Source organism: Convolutriloba macropyga, chromosome 10 (assembly GCF_964194025.1).
Source record: "Convolutriloba macropyga chromosome 10, txConMacr16.3, whole genome shotgun sequence".
NCBI classification, from domain to species: Eukaryota; Metazoa; Xenacoelomorpha; order Acoela; family Convolutidae; genus Convolutriloba; species Convolutriloba macropyga.
In genome coordinates, this window is record NC_134477.1 from 53,027,434 (window position 1) to 53,047,496 (window position 20,063).

Genomic DNA, 20,063 nt, shown 5'->3' on the forward strand with positions numbered 1-20,063 from the left:
CAAGTTGAATTATATACTCTCGGAATTGAACCAATTCGAGCATCAAAACACTATCAATCATCATGTTACGAAGTAAATAAGTAAGCGAGATATTATTAGCCTAATTGTTGTGATAAACTTATTAAATAGATTATGATGTTTTGCTCGGTTACCACACCCCCAGACGCAAAAACCACTCCGACATCAGACCATCGATACAAAAGACGCCATTTACTTTATAAAATGCATTAGCATCCTCAAACTGAGCGAATTTCAGTCAAAAGGAAGAAAAAATATTGCAAAACCTAAGCGAAATTGACATTCGTTGCAAAAACGTTCAGTTTTTTGAATTCCCCTGTAATCTTCAACGCAATGTGCTGTTATTACCAGTCAACTTGTTACAATAAACATAACTAAACATTACAAAGTCAGTTTTATAAATTTGCATTGGCGAGATTATATTTTACTCAAAAGCTTTAATTTTCTTTACCAAGCATTATTCATAAATTTCTTCCTCCTTTATACTCACTATTGACTTCTAGATCGTTGCTTACACTTGCTATCGTTGATAATGCTTATACGTTGCTGTACACCGATGATGCTTACACGTTGTTGCTATATGATCTGAATTGAACTCTCGAACTACAGTTTCCGAGACTTACTGAGTTAATAATGGTACCGCGACCCGGGAGTTTCGGCTTCTGTTCATAACTGTTGTAAATCAGAAGATTCTCTTTGTTCATTTCAGCGACTGCTCCATGGTCATTTATCCTTCCTATCAGGAGTGAATGGTCGATTAAATTGGATTTGATATTAGCCATTATCCATTCAATTTATTCAAAGCCCCCACCCCTCCCCTTCTATCCCCTGTGCCCAGTATAGTAGGAGTATTAGAAGAATACCCTAATTCAATTAGCCACACCTTCATCGCCACAGCCCTAAATATCCCCGTTATTTATATTATATCCATGGCGCCAGACTTCAAAGCATCGACGTCTTTGTGTATTCTCAAACACTGACACCAACAGCAACTTCCGACACAAACGAGGAACACAATCAACTGAGTGACACTAAATCAAACCCGTGTGAACAGGTTTCCCCCGATTGGGTCCAGCTTAATCAGGAGTGTTTACCTGTGCAAATTGTCTGCACCCAGGCACAAGAAGTACCCCCTATATGGCAGTTCCACGTATCTGTCGAGAACCCTGTGGATAACAACTCCCTACTCCTTGATTACCTCTCCAGGGACTAACTTAGAGCGATCTTCATCGACGTTTGTGGAGTGGAAAGATAAAGTTTTCGCCTTCTGTGAAGAAAGTTTTCGCAACAAGATGCATTACCAGAGTTGATAGTGAACGACAATGCAACAACTTGAGTGGTCAGTCATCGCTGGATGGAAAACTGTAAGACTGACTAGCATTTTTTTCTAATTTTGAATGTCTTAAATTGATTTTGAGCTAAGTTAGACGGCAAGCAACCCAACCTATTAACTATTTTTTTGAATATCACATAGGGTAGTAAGATATAACTATTCATAGAGTAAAAATAGGTAAGGGGCCCCCGCAAACCTATCTTTTAAGACGAAAAAACATCGATTTTGAAAATTTTTGGTAGATTTACCAAATATTCGAAAAAATTGATACAGCCGGTTCGTATATAAAAAAATAACTTCTGATATAGAGGAAATTGATAGAAAATAATGCTAAATTGTTCAATTTTAAAAATTTTTTGGTCAATTTTGAGGCAATTCTAAAAACTTTCGAAAATCAATACCGAATATTGATAAACCGTATTTTTGAGTTTAAAACCGTCCAGTTTACTGGATTACCGTTCCGTAAACAAGAATTTGCGAAAAAATTGACCAAAAATAGAAAAAATTGGACAAATGCATAAAATTTTGACAAATTTGTCAAAAAAAAATCAATTTTCCAGCAAGAAGGTTCGTAAATTGAGTGAAACACAAAAGGTTGTGAAAAATTTAACAACCTCTGGCCTGCAAAAAAAAAAAAAAATCGAATTCCCATAATTTTTCCCGTTGATCGTTCATGAACCGTTTGCCCGCGTCCTTTTCGTACTTTCGCTCATTAGTTTTCCGTGTTACGATTTTTTTTCTTCTCAATAACGTCGCTCTCCCAAAACTTCGCTTTTCGTTTTCTTCCGCTACTTTTCCCGATTTCAGTGTAGTATGTCATATGTGATGAAGTATGTTGTAGTTTTTGCTGTAGTATGTTGAGTATGCTAGTATGCTGGTTTGTTGTTTAGGTCTTATAGCTTTCTAGGGTGTGACTTAAGTTTATTCTCGAGTTACGGCTGGATTGTCCTTCGACTTTTCAACTTTACTGATTTACTAGCCTTCCTGTTGTAGTATATTGATTTTGCTGCTGTATGTTTGTGTGTAACTGTATGATTGCTAGTTGGTTTGGTCTTGTTGCATGCTAGGGTGTGACTTAAGTTTATTCTCGAGTTACGGCTGGGTTGTTTCTTGGCTTCTCCAACTGTCTTAGTCTACAAATACACTATTGTAGTTTATTCAATATTGCTGTAGTTTGTTTAATACCGTTAGTATGCTGATTGTTTGTTTTGGTTTGGGTTTTGCTAGGATGTGACTTAAGTTTATTCTGGAGTTACGGCTAGTAATTTCTCGGCCTTTTCATTCTTTTAGTGTACTACTGCATTGCCGTAAATTAGTTTGTCGTTAAATTTGTCGTTATAAACCCGTCGTTTTATGAACTATGTTAGATTGTCTTGCAGTAACCTCTCTCCTTCTTCCTAGGGTGTGACTTAAGTTTGTTCTGGAGTTACGGCTAGGTTGTTTGGTTGAGTTTTTGCTGTGGTCTGCTAACATAGTTCTTTCCGTCTTCATTTCCCGCCCGTTCGTTCCCACCGTCCCGTCTCGTTGCGTCGCGCGTTTTTCGCTCGCTTTCCCGCTCGTCCCGTTTCCGTTCCGTCGCGCACTGCTCGCTCGACTTCTCGTCTGTCCCGTTTCCGTCACGTCGCGCGTTGCTCGCTCGACTTCCCTTCCGCAACGTCTCCGTTTTGTCGCGCGTTGCTCGCTCGACTTCCCGTGTGTCCTTTGCCTCCCTCCGCGTTGAGCGCATAGCGTTCACCGCTCCACTTCTGTTTTTGTCGGGCACAGTGTGCTCGACGACCTTCTTTGCTCTTTGGGTGGTTTGTTTTACAGACTGTCCACAGTGTGCTGTGTTTGGTGTCTTTTGCGTTGGGTTCGTTTTGCGTGTATTAGGTTTGTTTGGAGTGTGCATATAAATTATAACCGTGTGCAGTGGTAGGATTGCTGGTCTTTGGAAATAATAACATCATGATGTCTAATAGTCTTGATCAAAAAGTCAAAAAGTTGTACGCTGCCAGGTCAAAGCGTGAGGCCGAACTGCATGCTATACATGAAGATATTCTTCATTGTATAAATAGTCAAAGTAGGCGAGTGAAAGTTGAACGCCTAGTAACAAAGTGCAACGAAGCATTTATGACTGTTGTAGACAAAAATGAGGACCTGATTGCATTTGCTGGAAAAACAGAGGATCCAAGTGCACTTGTGCCTTCATTAGAGTCTTACTTGGAAGCAATGACAACTAAGAATGACAAGATACTCACTTCAGCACGAAACTACATCAACTCTGCTGATGATAAAGTGAGTGAGTTCCAGGAACCAAGGGCTTCCATTCGTTCTAGACTTCCCTCAATTATGACATCGTCAAAAACATCTAGTCAGCGTAAACATGATTACGTAATTGCTAAGATGAAGCGTGAAGAAATTGAAAAACAGAATGAAGCAGCCATTCGCCTTGCTAAACAGAAAAAGCAAATGGAATTGGATGAACTGGAGGAAAACAACAGGAAACGGTTGGCAGAGGCAACTCTGCAAGAATTTGAATTGCTGGACGCCGTTTCTAAAGGTAGCCAATCTGAAACAACTGCAAGTGCTAGGAGCTCAATGAGAAGTGAAAAGGCTGTCCAAGATTGGATCAACACCTCACTTGCTTTAAGTTTTCACAATGAGGAGAAAACTAGCGAACCAAAGGTTATGATTGACCCTCCAGAATGTCCTAGCCACAACAACGGCAAAACAGTGGAAGATCAGAACACTGAAATTTCAAGGCATCCCATTCCAAAAAATTGTCGAGGCAATTACATTTTAAGCAATGAGACCTTGCAGCAACTCGACCCCTATTATACTCCACCTGAAAATTTTTTGGCTGCTGCTAACACACAGGCGTTGTACCAGGCGCACCTAAGGGCGCAAATGAATCAAACAGGCCAGCAAGGCACGGCGCTCCCAAGCATAACTAACCAAGGAACCGTGGATAGTCAGCCGCCTTCTGTACACGCACCAGGGGCTTCTTCACCGCCCATTCAACAGCCCATTCCACAACAGACGTTCGCACCACAAGAAAATCACAATATTACAACCGAGGTTTTTCCCAACGCACAACTTCAAATTTCGCAATCCAGGGGACCTGAAACATCAAGTCTGCCCGAGAATCATTTGGCCCAGCGTATATGCCCCCGACAACAAATTAATTTTGTCCCCCGAGCACCAAACGCCACTCTTCCTCCTTTTCCGACAACAAATCATCCAGCCCCCGCAATCAACGTTCCCCTGCACCCAAGCGCCCCACCAAGTCCAAACATTCAACAGCACAACTCCGAACCCGCTCATCTTAACGTCCTTCCGATTCCGAACCCAGTCTTTGCACCTAACTTCACTGCTCCCATCCCACAAGCCACTTTGGATAATCAGCCTCTCGTCAAAACATTCCAGAATAATAATAACCCAGTACACAAAGCTGTACGTTCCGTTGCTGCTCCTGTCCCAAATATGCCCAATATCCCTCTCGGCCAAAATTTTGTGCCAAATATGAGTCATTGGCGTTTTCCACAGCACAGACCGTCATTAGTCAACCAAGACGCTACCACCGTAAATAATGTTGCTCCAAATGTACAGGCACACATTGCACCATCAGCCACTAATTTTCCACAACAAATATATTCGAATTCACCCCTTTTGATTGATATGCAATCACCATCCGGCACACATCAGGAAAACCCGATTGCAACTACAAGTAATATTGTATCTGGTCTGGCCACTCCGGTTTTTCAGCCAACATACCCTTATGTTGGGCCCACTCCGTTGAGTTGGAGTGGTCCGCAGGTGTCTGCACCTGCCCCTCCGATACCGGACAATGCGTCATTGATTAGGGAATTAGCTGATGCAATAACCAGCAAGAAAAATGACCCCTTGCCAGAATGGAAACTTGCTCAGTATAATGGCGATCCATTGCAATGGCACGAGTGGTATGGTCAATTCAAAAGCGCGATTGACTCGCAAACGCTCACTGATGACGTTAAATTGACATACCTTAAGACACTCGTCACTGGTAAAGCAAAGATTGCAATCGCCGAGTTTGCTTACTGTGGTTTAATGTACAAGGATGCACTAAGGACTTTGGAACGTAAATTTGGCCAGCCACAGGCAGTCGTAAGTGCACACTTGGATAAACTAAGCAACTTTCCGCCTCTTAAAATGCACAATAGTGATAACATCATTAACTATTCTGCAGCCATATCCAGCCTCGTTGGGGTTTTCAAGTCACTATCATATGATGCTGACCTGAAGAGCGCTTCCCTACTTAACCAAGCGGTACAGAAGTTACCACCAAACATGAAAGAGTCATGGTCACTCTTTACGGTTAAGAAGCACTGGGTTAAGCCTACCCTCCTTGACTTTAACGACTGGCTTAAAGAAAAGGCTGAGGCCCACGATCTTATGAAACAAAGCGCAACCAAGGCAAGGCCTGAAGATAACAGCACTTCAGTAACCAAGACCAAAACAGCCTCAAAAGTGTTTGCATCAAATTCACAACAAAGGGAAACAAAGAAGCAAATGCCATCTTCTTCCACAAACACTTACTCTCGCTGCATTGTATGCAAAGGTAACCACCGGCTATGGGAGTGTCGAGTTTTCAAGGAAAAGACTCCAACCCAGAGAGCTAAGTTGGTGGCAGATAATAAACTTTGCTTTTCGTGCTTACGGGACAAGCACACATTCCGCCAGTGCCCTCAACCAAGAAAGTGCCGAGCAGAAGGGTGCAATAGTTCGCATAACACACTATTGCACGGAGCAGATAGGGTTTTCCCAACAAAACAGTCGACAAATTCCAATACCATTCAACCTTCTGGCAACACAGGTCAAAGTAAAGCAACTTCTAGTCAACTCCAGCCTAATAAGACCACAACAATGTCATCTGTTACTGATGTTAAGGGGCTCCTTCAGGTGACTGAATTGCAGTTGGTCAATTCGTCCGGTTTAGATACTAAGGCTTTAGTTTTGTGTGATACCGCCTGCAGTAACTCTTGGGTGGCCGGTAGTCTCGCAGATAGACTCGGTTTGCACGGTAAAGCACAAAAGCTAACTGTCAAGGGTATTAATACCGAAGAAATAGTTGATACTAGAGTTGTTGAAGTTACTGTGAAACCAAGAGAACAACAAGATTTCGAACCATTCACCGTCAACCCTTTCGTTAAAGAGAGTCTGAACGTCGGCTCAGATATAATTAATGTACAGGCCCTGCAAGAGACTTACCCACACTTAGCAGTCCTTGATCCTGTAACATATTCCTATAAAGACATTGAGATGATACTCGGACAAGATGTCTATCATGCCATCCGCCCGTTAGAATACTTCTCTGCCGATGAGAAGCGTTCACCCGTTGCCGTACGCTTGCCCATAGGTTGGGTCTTAAGCGGTCCGTTACCATCAAGTTCGTGTTTAACCTCAACGTGCTTTAAAGTGAATATCGAACAAGACAATGAGTTAGCAAGTCAAGTAAAGTCATGGTACGACATTGAATCATTCGGGGCAAACAAGCAGGTCGACTCAAGATCTGCAGCAGACGCAAGGGCTCACGAAATCCTTGAGAGTACCACCATACACAATGGCCTGAGATACGATGTCGGAATGCTGTGGGCAGCAGATAACACAAAGCTCCCAAATAATTACTTCTCATCCCTTGTGCAACTAAAATCTCTCGAAAAACGATTGGCTAAGGATGAAGACCTTAGAGAGAAGTATACTAGTACCATCAAGGAAGACCTAAACAAGGGGTATGTAATTGAGGTTCCGGACGCTCACAAGGTTGAGAAGCGGTCCGATAAAGAGTGGTACCTACCCCACCATCCGGTTCTAAACCCGAACAAACCGGGTAAGGTGCGTAGGGTGCTCAATGGAGCAGCAAAATTTCATGGCGCCTCACTGAATAAATCTTTGCTCACTGGCCCTGATCTGCTCCAAAACCTTATTTACGTACTTCTTCGTTTCCGACAACATCCATATGCCGTCTCCGCCGACATCGAGGGAATGTTTCTACAGGTTGGTGTATTACCATCAGATCAACCATCACTTCGTTTTCTGTGGCGGGAGGACCCCACAGCTAACGTTGTAGTGTATCAATACACGCGCCATATATTCGGGGCTAAAGACTCGCCCACATGCGCCAACTATGCATTACAACGCACTGCGAGAGACAATGCCAAATTTTACCCCGAAGCTGCAAAAGCCGTCCTTGAAAACTTCTACATGGACGATTACCTTGACTCAGTGGAGTCTCCTGAGAAAGCCATCAAAAAATCGAAGGAATTGGTACATCTTCTCCATCTCGGTGGGTTCAAGCTTACCAAATTCGTAAGCAATGTGCCAAATCTGGCTGATCGAATTGATGGCTCTCCTCAATCGACTGAGCCCAAGGTTATTGTTTCATGTCAGGAGGATTCATCGCATGTGCTTGGGTTAAAGTGGGATCACACTAATGACACTTTAGTTGTGAGTCGGGGTACAAGCTGCGCTATCACCAAGTCCCTCACGCAACGCTTGGTCCTAAGTCTTGTCTCGAAAGTCTTTGACCCCATTGGTCTTGTCGCACCGTTTACCGTCGGTGCGCGATTGCTCTTAAAAGACATCTGGCGTGTCACAGGACAGCAATGGGATGACAAGCTCCCACAGGACATGGTTCAAAGATTTTTGGTCTGGAGCGCGGACTTACCAAAGCTTGAAAACATCAAAATTCCTCGAAGTTACTTTAGTGGACCCTTTGATAATATAGAGTTGCATATGTTCGGTGACAGTTCTCAGGATATTTTTAGTGCCGTTGCATTTCTTCGAGCCCGAGTAACAACTCCTACGGGCAAGAAAAAAACAGAGCTTGCGTTTGTTTTGGGGAAAGCGCGCGTGGCGCCAATGAAGGTAATGACTGTCCCAAAACTGGAATTGCAAGCAGCTCTACTTGCCGCTCGGCTGAAGAACGAAATTATTCAGGCACTTACTGTAACTGTTAACCAAGTATTCATGTGGACAGACAGCACGACCGTTCTTCAGTGGATAAACTCTAATGAAAAGCAACCAATCTTTGTTGCAAACCGCGTTTGTGAAATTTTGGAGTATACCAGCGTTGACCAATGGAACCACGTCGCAACTAAGGATAATCCAGCTGACGCTGGCACGCGTGGAATGTCCGCTGAGGTTTTGCAACTAAGCAGTTGGGTCAATGGTCCACATTTCTTAAATAACTCAAGGTTCCCTTTCGTACCGAACAAAGACGTCATTAATAACATCAAACTTGGCGTCAACCAAGCAGTCATCATAGAAGACAATGTTTCTCTCGCTACATCTGTTAAAAAACAGACAACCCCCGTTCCGTCTTTATTCCCATTTGATAAGTTTAGTTCTTATCAAAAGTACTTGCGCATTGCCGCATACGTTCTCCGGCTTTTGCCGAAACATGCCGGCTACCGTAACCCCGATGGTAGCATTACCGACCCTACTGAGCTTGACGAAGCCGAGCGTCATCTGCAGTACTTGGTGCAAGGAGAGTCTTTTGAAACCGAAAGAAAAGATCTTCTTGACAATAAATCCGTTAAAAGGAGTAGCCGAATTGCTCCAAATTCACCGTTTATTAGTCCAAATGGACTCATCCGTTCCTCGGGCCGCATCAAGCGCTTAATTGAAGTTGGGTTCAACGTAAAGTACCCGATCATCTTAGATGCACGTCATCCGTTTGTAAAACTGTTCCTTGAACACACGCACGTAAAGCATTATCATCAAGGCGTTGAATACCTAAGATCAATTGTGCAGGAACAATATACAGTACTGAAACTAAGATCATCTTTGCGTTCCATCAAAGCACACTGCCTGAGATGCCGAGAATTCCAAGCTGTAACTATTCAACCAATCATGTCTGACTTACCTAAGGAGAGACTTGCTTACCAGTCTCCTCCCTTCACAAACACTGGCGTTGACTACTTTGGGCCATTCTATGTTACTGTCCGCCGTACTACTGAGAAAAGATGGGGCTTCCTCTTTACCTGTCTCACTACTCGCGCTGTCCATGTCGAGATAGTTACATCCATGGACACCAGTTCTTGTGTTATGGGAGTTGAGCGGTTTGTGTCACGTAGGGGTACACCTGCCATGATTTGGTCAGACAATGGCACTAACTTTATTGGAGCGGAGAAAGAACTCCGAGAAAGTATTGAAAGGTGGAACGTTGTCAAAATTGCAGCTGAGCTCGCTCACAAAGGCATAAAGTGGAAGTTCAATCCACCCAGCGCACCACATCAAGGGGGTATCTGGGAGAGGCTGGTACGCAGCTTCAAACGCGTGTTGTATACTATTCTTGGCACGCGTCGCCTCACGGATGAGGTACTGCATACTACCTTTTGTCTCGTGGAGAATGCTCTCAATTCGCGTCCTTTAACACCCGTAAGCGCTGATCCGTGCGATTTGAACGCTTTAACGCCCAACCATTTTCTTTTAGGAGAACACTCTACCGGTATTCCGCCTGTTGTCGGCAATAATGAGTTCGACCATCGTAAACGTTACGCCCGTGCCCAGTCGTACGCTAATGCAATCTGGTCCCGTTGGATCAAAGAGTACGTACCGACGCTGAACCGACGCTCTAAGTGGCAGACGCCTGCCGAGCAACACCTTAAGACCGGTGACTTAGTTTGGATAGTTGAGGAAACCAACCCTAGGGGTTACTACCCAACCGCTCGGATTGTGGAACTCCGCTACGGCTCCGATAGCGTCGCGCGCTCCGCCGTTTTACGTACGTCGACCGGTTCACTCGTCCGCCCGCTTGTAAAACTTGTACCAGTTTTCCCAACATCTTCTTCCGGGCCGGAGGATGTTACGAAGTAAATAAGTAAGCGAGATATTATTAGCCTAATTGTTGTGATAAACTTATTAAATAGATTATGATGTTTTGCTCGGTTACCACACCCCCAGACGCAAAAACCACTCCGACATCAGACCATCGATACAAAAGACGCCATTTACTTTATAAAATGCATTAGCATCCTCAAACTGAGCGAATTTCAGTCAAAAGGAAGAAAAAATATTGCAAAACCTAAGCGAAATTGACATTCGTTGCAAAAACGTTCAGTTTTTTGAATTCCCCTGTAATCTTCAACGCAATGTGCTGTTATTACCAGTCAACTTGTTACAATAAATATAACTAAACATTACAAAGTCAGTTTTATAAATTTGCATTGGCGAGATTATATTTTACTCAAAAGCTTTAATTTTCTTTACCAAGCATTATTCATAAATTTCTTCCTCCTTTATACTCACTATTGACTTCTAGATCGTTGCTTACACTTGCTATCGTTGATAATGCTTATACGTTGCTGTACACCGATGATGCTTACACGTTGTTGCTATATGATCTGAATTGAACTCTCGAACTACAGTTTCCGAGACTTACTGAGTTAATACATCACTTTAATTATTAAGACAACCATTAAAACAGCACATGATGTCAACCGAACAAAGCATATTGTTTAATGATTTTATAACTCGAAATCGTCTGAAAGCGTCAATAATTTTGGGCAATCAATTCGAAATACATCAACAAACAACTTTATTGAAGATGTTCAAAGCAGGCACCCCATTTTCGCTTTCAAACAAGGACCAATTCCTGTCAAAAACCACCACCTAGACAAAAGGCGACTATCTGATCTTATTTTCAGACACGGTGTATTAACTATGCAAACGTGACCGAGAGTTTGATCATGCTTTTACGACTTTATTAGGATCACTTCGGCCACCACAGGTAGACGATAGCCGTCAGTTTAAGTTGAATAAGTTTGGCAAAATCAACCAACATAATTCCTCCGAGAGTAATTTCTTTACAACTCTTTCCCAAATTTGGATATTTTCGGACCAAAGTTTTCAAGTTAACACTTTATGGCTTAAACTATATGTTTAGAATATTATGTATGTCATTTGATAGGAATTGAAATTCTAAACCAAATATCAGCAGTATTTGAACATGCTCAATTTTTCAGGAATTATAGTTCTAAACTCAAACATGCGAACAGCTAAATAGTTCCGCTGGCTTTAAGTTTTACTGTTAAGAAAAATAATGCTGTTATACAAAACCACATAAGAGCCAGCATGTAAAATGGTTAACTTGAAACAAACGATTTTGAGGAAACCATTTCACAAGTCTGGGAAAATTTGCGAGTTTGAAAATTACTACAAAATTACTCCGCGACAACCCGCTTGCGTCTGTTACATTGACACTTGTACTATTTAAAGTAGATCAATTTTACTACAACACCATGGAGAAATATACCATGGATATGTTTCGCTTTGAATTCCTAAAATATCTCGAATATTTCGGGCAGAATATTTCGGAATGAATACAAACCCAGTTTAGTCGCAAATACAAACGGGCAGGAAACTCGGGGGTAATTTGCCCAGGGTTATTTTGTGTGAACGAACCGAAGAGTAAACAAACGTACTTCCCTGTAAAACTAAGGAAGTGACTTTACCAAAGCACTTAAATGGGTTTGATAGCAATAGCTGTTATTTCACTGCTTCTTGGAAAGTGAGAGATATCTACAACTCTAGACTGTAAAATTGTTTTCAATGAACACTAGGGCAAGTCATTCAAGAAATAATAAGTTCAAGGCGAGTAGCAGAAGTCGCTTAATCACTGCCAGAAGAGTCATAATTTGCTGTAACAAGATATAATCTCCAGACATTATCCAGGTACTTTACTTATAATAGGTATGAGTTATGATACATGGCTTCAGAAAAGGTGTAAGGATCTAAATAGCTTAAAATGACGAAAATGTAAAAGCACTCCGTTTTGCGAGTTTCGAACTTAATTGTGTACCGCAAGAAGCAAAACATGGGCTGTAAACTGCTTACGCACGATCCCATTGATTTGCTGCCTCTTACAAACCAATTCGTACTCGAAAGGTTTGACAAAGCCCTAGTTATAACTAGTAAACCTGTCCCCATTAAGTTGAATTTTGAGTGTCAATTGCATTTATTTCGCCAAATTTTTGCACTTTGAAAAAAAAACTACGCAAGGTGGTTTTTTGAAGGTAATTTATGTTATCAATGCCAATCTAAATGGCATCTCAAAGCCATTTTAAAACCCCATCAAAAAACTTTAAAAAAGCGTACCCATTGATTCCCAAAACCGACTAGGATTGAACGAACAGAAAGTTTTAAAGTGCGAACTTTCTTTTATTTTAATTTTGTAGTTAGACATATTCTAGTTTCATGATGAGAACTCGTGGTTAACTTACAAACTGCGTTTTCGAAAGGCGTAAAAGCGGACGTCGCGCACGCAATCCTGTCAACAAACTTCATGACTGAATGAGCGAAATGGTGAATTGAAGTGACACAGAAAACAGCCATCTGTGAAGTCACCACAGAAAAAAAGCTTTGAAATAACTAGTACTTAGTCGCACAACTTAAGAAAAATTGGCCAAATATTAAAACTGAAAAATTGGCAAAGTACAATTACATCCTCTTGCATTTTTTTTGTTCCGACCCCCACTTTTGAGGGGAGGGAGGAACTATATACTCGAATGGGTTTTTTTTGTTCAGTCAATTTTGGCCGATCGATATAATCATTGTAGAGAATTGTGAGTGGTATCATTAGAAAGCCATTCCAGCGTAGAATATGGAATTAAAAAGATTTTTTGAATTTTCTTTTTTTATAGGGAGTTATCGAGGTTTCAAGTTATGTGAATAATTGCTGTTTTCATTCACATTTTCAGTATTTTTGACCAATTTTTCGTCATCTTTGATAAAACATGTTAAAATTGTTAACTGTACTGTTATTGATTTCATCCGTAAAGATAGAGAAGGGTTACTGAATTGTTGGATCCGAGTTTTTTTGGCTAGAATTTATGCTAAATTTTCAAAAAAAAATCTTTCGAGAAAAATGGAACCACATTTGCTTTTTTTGGCCCACTTGCTTTAAATATTCTGAAAGTAGACACCTTAAAACTGCGGTCGAAATCTTCTAAAGCTCAGAAAAGAGGTAGTTATAATCCCGATGGCTTTAAGAGACTTCTGGATCATAATTTTTGAAGTTTTTTGCAAATTTAAACTCGATAATTACAAAAAAAAGCAATTATTTTTGACAAACTGAAAAACTTTGTTTAAAAACTGATCTATTTCGCAATCATTCGGACAATTGACTGTTTTGTTAGAGGTGCAGCATTATCTTGACCTCGCCATGGATCCTTATGATAAAAAATTTTTAAGATTTAAATGGGACGCGACCTTTTTTTTTCAAAACATTTCCGCTATGTAAATGTTTTTTATGTAAATTCCTGACAAGAATCTCAAATCAGGGCTCAATTAAAGACATATAATATTACAAAAAAAATGTCCAACGAAAATATATGGTTTCAGAGTTAAGCTCATGGTTTTTATGGCTTTGACCAACTGACTTCTTGAATTTTGCTTTCATTTGTTATACATTTTGTAGCCTAATGACTTAGTGTCCCCAATCAAAGATGCAGTTAGCTTTTTAGGAGGTATAGATGAACCCAGACATTTCTTTCATTAGTTATCTAATGTCTGTTTGACTTTGAATATATTTGTTAAGAAAACATCGGAGAATTTTGGAACTTTGCCAATAATTTATTTTATCTCTCAATTCCGGGCGCGACCTCAGTAAAAACAGGCAGCAGCCAATTTTGAGTGAGTAAAAATTTATTGTTGGAAACGGTTTTGCATTCAACTAATGTTTTCCTTGTTTTGATACTAAGCGGTTTTCAAATATTTTTTTTTTCATTTTGTTTCCATTTTGTTTCCATTTTCTTTCCTTCTCAAATTATCACATTGTTGGCAAATCTAACTGAAAGAAAGCAAAGTAGAAAAAATGTACAGCGTTGTAAAAATGCGTGTCTGTATATGTTAATTGTTTTTGTTGAATAGTTTATGCTTTTTGGGCTGACACCAAATTATCTCGCAAAATATTGTGGATTTTTTGTTGTTTTTTCTATGTTTGTCTTATCTTTTGTTGTTGTACGCCATATACTTGATAACGATAGGTCTCATTTCCTTCCCCAGGACGTAAAACTCCACCTAGATAAAGATGTCAGTTTGTAGCTGTTTGTTTTACTGACTTTAAAATTAATTTTTTGAAAGTTTTTTTTCAACTTTCTCTTGGTGCTTTCAATTTGGTCACCATGTAACTCAATCTCACTAATAAGAAATCTTTATTACGTTTGATGATTCGACCACTTTCATTGCGCTTTGTTATACGTTGTGACGAATTGCTTCGACCATTTCCAAAAGAAATTTTCGAGATTTCTATACTGTTTAATTTTTGAGTTTTTTGTTGTCGTGTCCACATTGTCCTTTTTAGGGAAGACTCGTTGATGTTAGGATAATTTACAGTTCCTGTAAGTATTATCTTATAAGTATAGTGCCTTGAACAGTGTGATGTCGTAAAACTTTGGTGTGTCGTAAAGTTTTGGTTTTTGTTTGTTTGTTTGTTTGTTATGTGTTTGTTATTTTGTGGGGTCGTGACGTGGTCTCATTATTAAAAGGCACAATTAGCTTCCTGGGGTGTTGCAACTTAATCCATCGCTTTTTGTTGAAATCTAAAATCTGTTATGACTTTTGAAAATATTTGTTGCCAAAACATATTTGGGTTTTTGCGCTTCGACATTTTTTGAAATAGTTTTTCGGTCAAATTGTAGCTGAGTCTCTGTAAACACAGGTCAAAACCCGTTTGCAGTGAGTTATATCATAAACTCTAACGGTTTTAGCTTCAAACTTCTGTTTCTCGGCTTTGTTACTAGTTTTACTACGAGATTTCATAAAATGTTTGAGATTTTTTTATTTTTGTACATTTTAGAGGATCTTTGTTTTCTTTTTGGTTTATAACAATAATCGTACGTCCCATTGGCTTCTGCGCAATTGAAGAGTGGATTATGGAATGTCTCAATTGCTTCCTATGCAGATATAAATGAAAATTTCAGTGACTTCAGGTGATACCTAATGACATTAATAACTGTGGAGTTAATTGTTTTCAAAAATAGAAACGTATTTTTTAACTTTGCACCTCTTTGCTATTTTTCTCTTTTTTGTTGACTTGTTAACCAGTCGCATTGAGACCCGGTCCCAAATTTTTTCTAATGAAGTATAGGTTAAACTGTTTTGTTTAGGTTTTATCTGATGCAAGTTTGATTTTGATTGATTTTTTTTTATTGTAGACATCGAGTTGTGGTCGTAAATAATGTTTGTTTTTTTTATTTTTTATGGTCTTTTTTAGTAGTTCTATTATCAAAAATTTTTATCGGCCGTCTTGCGTGGCATTATTGTATTCCATTGGTTGTTTATTGAACGATATGTATTTTTTTGATCTCTTCATCATTTGGTAGCCAATTAAGCCAAGAATGTGGATGAGCGGGGTCGGAACATTATGTGCGTACGCACATTACCGAGCCTCCTTGTTTACTTATATACTCTTATATACATTTTTTAATGAAATTTAGACTATCGAATACCTCACGCAATATTAAGCAAGCCATATTAGGCTCACAAGTTTCTCGATTTTTAAAGTAAATGAATTTTTAAAGTTTCTTGATTTAACAGAAAATTTCTTTGATCAATAGGTTTCTATTCTGTTTCCAATAAACGCAACAAAACAAAACAATTAGCCAAAAATTGCTTAAAATAGGCTATTAGGCTGAACTATGGTTTGCAGTTATTCTAAACAAATATTGAACATTAAAAATAAGTATTGCTATAAGAACTAAGATTATACTCACATGTCGTACATGAGGTCATTCAATACAATCCCATCCACCAATTCTTGGAAGGAAATAACTGGTTCGTTCTGTCCGTCTTGAGAACCCTTCCTCACAGGTGACGTAACCTGTCCAGTTGAGTTCTGATCATAACTAGCTTGGATCGCCCGAGTTGCCCACTGCACCAACGCACCTTTCATAAATACTTCAACATTGCTCATGTTTTCCCGACTTATCGTCTGAACTGCATTTCGAGGACTCTTAGCCGAAGGTTCCCCAGAGCCGACACTTTTCGGCGAACTGTCATTTGTCGGGTTCGTTCCCATTTTTCGAAAGGGTGAAGAGGGTAACAAATCTTTAGGGTTATTGATAACTTTCTTGAAAGCAGGGTTGATTTTTACTGATGGCTCGGAAGTAGTTTCGGACAATGAATCTGATTGGTCGCTTGAAACGTCGGCTTCGTCTATTAAATCACTACCGGTTACGTCATTTGGCGACATTAAATTAGCATTGCCGTCTTTATTATGAGAATTGCTCATTTTAGGGGCAATTTAGGTCAATGACACCAAATTAATAACGTTACAGCCCCTCTTGCGTTTTTCAAATGCAGGAAAAATTTTCTTTGTTTTGCTGGCAGAGCGGATTAAAATTGTAGTAACTAGTCATAAACAGAAGGTTTATAATAACTGGTCAAGGGGAATATCCAGACATAGTTACTAGCAGCATTCTTTCAAGGTAATAATCCAAGCAGTAATCCATAATGTGAAATAAAGAGTTGATGTAAAATGACAAAAGCAAAGCAAAAACAGAATGGAACTCGTTTGAATGGACAATTAGTAAACAAAACCTGAACAAAAACTCCCAGAAATTATGATAATGGGTTAATAATAGCACAATAATATAAAGACAACAGTAGTTTTAGCGAGCAGAAACCAATAATGAATTCAACTTTGGAAGTAGTTTAAAAAGTATTTCTTTTTGGCGACTTAAACTTCCGAGAAAATCAAATTAATTAATGAGTATAAGTGTGATAACGAGTATTTTTTTGAAACTTGAGTTATAAACGTGATTTCAAACAACTTGATATGTGAAACCGGCAAAAATAACGAAAAGAAAGCAATTTTATTAGTTCGAACCCGAAAACGATGCACTTCAAATTTGAACTATTTAACAAAATCGGAACGTAAAGAGGCACTCGTAGTTTATAAACGTATATATGTCTTTTGTTAGGCTATATATGTGTATGTTTAGAAATTTGAATGGCGAAACCAAAATTCGACAGCAAACTAAACTCGGTAATGACAAACAATGAATAAAAGCTCAATAGGTAATAATATGGTTTTAACTTCAAATTATGAGTTCGAAAGTTGTTCTTTGATGGTTTCTATAACCTTTCACTCATGATTCTAATTGACCTAATTATGGCTCGCTCGTGTCCGAATTATAACAGATTTTGCGTACCGGGCGAAAAATCAATTTCCTCAAACTACAATCGATTTATTAAACAAAGAGGAACGAAACGCCGAAATATTTTCAATTTAATTCAAATATACGTTTCAATAATAACCAATTAACTAATAACAAATCGTTTTAAACCAAGTTAATAATATTAATTTCAAACGTGAAAAAGAACAATATAATGTGAATAGATAAACGGAAAGCCAGACAATAAGTGTAAAGAAATTGAGTTATAAAAACAGCTGGAAACAAACCAAAAATTGGCAAACGAAAACTAAATCGGCAGCATTTTATGCACACGGATAAAGGGGGGCCTTTTCTTTTTCGACACACATAAACCAATCTGAAAAAAAAATAACATGAAATTCAAGCCTCAATCTAAGTCGTGATTTTTACCCGTTTCAAAGACTGTATACAACATCATCAAATTAAATCAAGCTAGCTCTGTTTAAATCCTTTTACACGGAAGTGCATTAACATTAAGTAGTTTAATCGACCTCCAGGATTTATAGGTGAAGGAAAATTGAGGGAAGAAGAGCGATGCGTCATTTGTCAAACCTACACAAAATTTGTCCCCCGTACAAATTGGGTAAAGAAAAGAGCTTAGGGTTAATATTGGATAGGTAAAATCCCACCCCTCCTTCCTTCACCAGTAAAAAAAACAAAAAACATTCTTTTCAAATTAAAAAAAATTATCAGGCAAAAATCAAAAATCAAACGAACCAAAAATTTTTTAAAATATTTTAAAAGTCGCAATTCAACTTTCTAATTTTTAAATTATGATTAGGAAGTAACGCTTGAATCTTGAATTTGCTTTCTCAAAAAATGGTTCAAAATTAGCGCTTTAATTTGCTATCTGAAAAAAATTGGTTCAAAGTAGCGCTTGAATTTGCTATTTGAATCAGATAGAGGTTGCTCTCGCTTCGCTTCTGAAGGTAAGAAAAACTGACTGAGGTTACCTGCAGTGACGCACAGTTGGCTCCACTGGGAATATTTCCCACAAAATCTATCAACTAATTAAAAAGTTGGTAAATTTTACAAAAATCACAGACGTCACACAAAAATACTGAAGCGTAATATTGCTTGAACTTAAAACTAAAAGCAGAAAGCATAAAAAAATCACATATTCCGTTGTATTCGTTTTTCAAATACTAACTAAAAATATCGTTTATTTTAATAAACATGCAAATAAGATCTTTGATATCGTTTTTATAGTGGGTGTTAAATCAATTTGTCAATAACGCGTTACAATAATCACAGAAAAATCTGTGAATACGCGATTATGAATGTGGTTTGCGTACACTTTAAGTTTGAAAAGCAATTTGCGAATTTGAACAAGTTAAATCACCGATATAACAGTTACACACACAGCGATCGAGAGGTTCAAGCTGATTTGTTCTTTTGTAGTAATAAGTCAACTACCGTTAGCTAGTTAGTAAAAGCAATCTATCACTTATTCCTTTGCAAAACTGGCCATCAGTTAGTTAAGCTGAGTAGCTAAAGGACATCTAAGATTTATGGCCGTAACCAGGTTAATGGTTAGCAGGAAAATACGGGTGGTTCGCTTTGCGCGTTATAGGTGTTTCACTACAGACAAGCGGCTATAAAATTGGATTTATTTAATAAAAGAAACGCGCTGTAACAAGAGCCAAATAACAGAGCTTGGCTCCAAGATGTTCTATTCTTACGTCTTCAATTTTTAACCACAATAGCCAGTTTTCACCGCATATATGAATCACTTCACTGAAAATGCATTAAATTTAATTCCTACCAACTTGGCGGTGTTATCAGTTTTAAGGCCAGGAAGGATAACGCATATAAGAGCAATGATCAAAGAGGAGCCGGCATCTGAGCCTGGAAAAAATCACTTAAAACAAGGTATTTATTTCAAGCACGAACACACCTTAGCTTCCTATCTCAACTATTAAATTTACCACGTACAAAGACATGATCTCAATGCATGATTCCTTGTGAAAAATGGCTTTATGAAGACGTTAGAATGAGGTTAACCTCAATTTAAAAACGCATTCCCATCGGACATTATTTTTCACTGAGGCTCTCTTCCACATTGATTCCAGCAGCATTAATGGTAGTCTATTTAAAAAATCGACAATATCAAAACACAGCTACAAAATTATCAAACCAAAGCTAGCAGATTGAAAAAAAACACCGATAGCTTTGCAGACCTACAAAAAATTGGATATAAAAACAAACGATTAAAAACTAATTTAGCTAACAACCCATTTCGTGACGTCTGAATTTACAGAACTTGACTCAGGTAAAAAGTTTTTACAACATTTAACCTAACTTTTCCTTTTAGTATGCTCTCTTAGCTCTGAAATCCTTCAAATTAAATAAGCGAAGTCAGATAGAAACTCAATTTTGATCAAAACTTGATCCTTGCTTTTGATCAGAAATTAGAATCCAATGACAATAAAAGATGAACGTAAGCTAAGATTAAAAACAGTTCAAAACGCTAAGAAATTACTAACAGAAGACTGTTCTGGTGGAAACGTCAACAAAGGGTTGTGATGAAACTGAAA

The 20,063-nt window shown here is 38.8% G+C and overlaps 1 protein-coding gene across 16 annotated transcripts in view; it reads right to left on the reverse strand.

Annotated features, from left to right (window-relative positions):
- Positions 1–17,995, reverse strand: part of LOC142348197 (uncharacterized) — a 103,296-nt gene extending 85,301 nt beyond the window's left edge. For 5 of the 16 annotated variants that reach the window (XM_075399445.1, XM_075399456.1, XM_075399448.1 and 2 more), the window contains exon 1: positions 16,084–17,993. In XM_075399445.1, the coding sequence (XP_075255560.1) occupies positions 16,084–16,601 (518 nt within the window). In that variant the 5' untranslated portion in view covers positions 16,602–17,993. Of the gene's footprint in view, positions 1–16,083 lie in introns of all 16 variants that reach the window. The other 11 variants (XM_075399450.1, XM_075399453.1, XM_075399447.1 and 8 more) reach the window with 6 other exon arrangements.
- Positions 17,996–20,063: the final 2,068 nt, after the last annotated feature.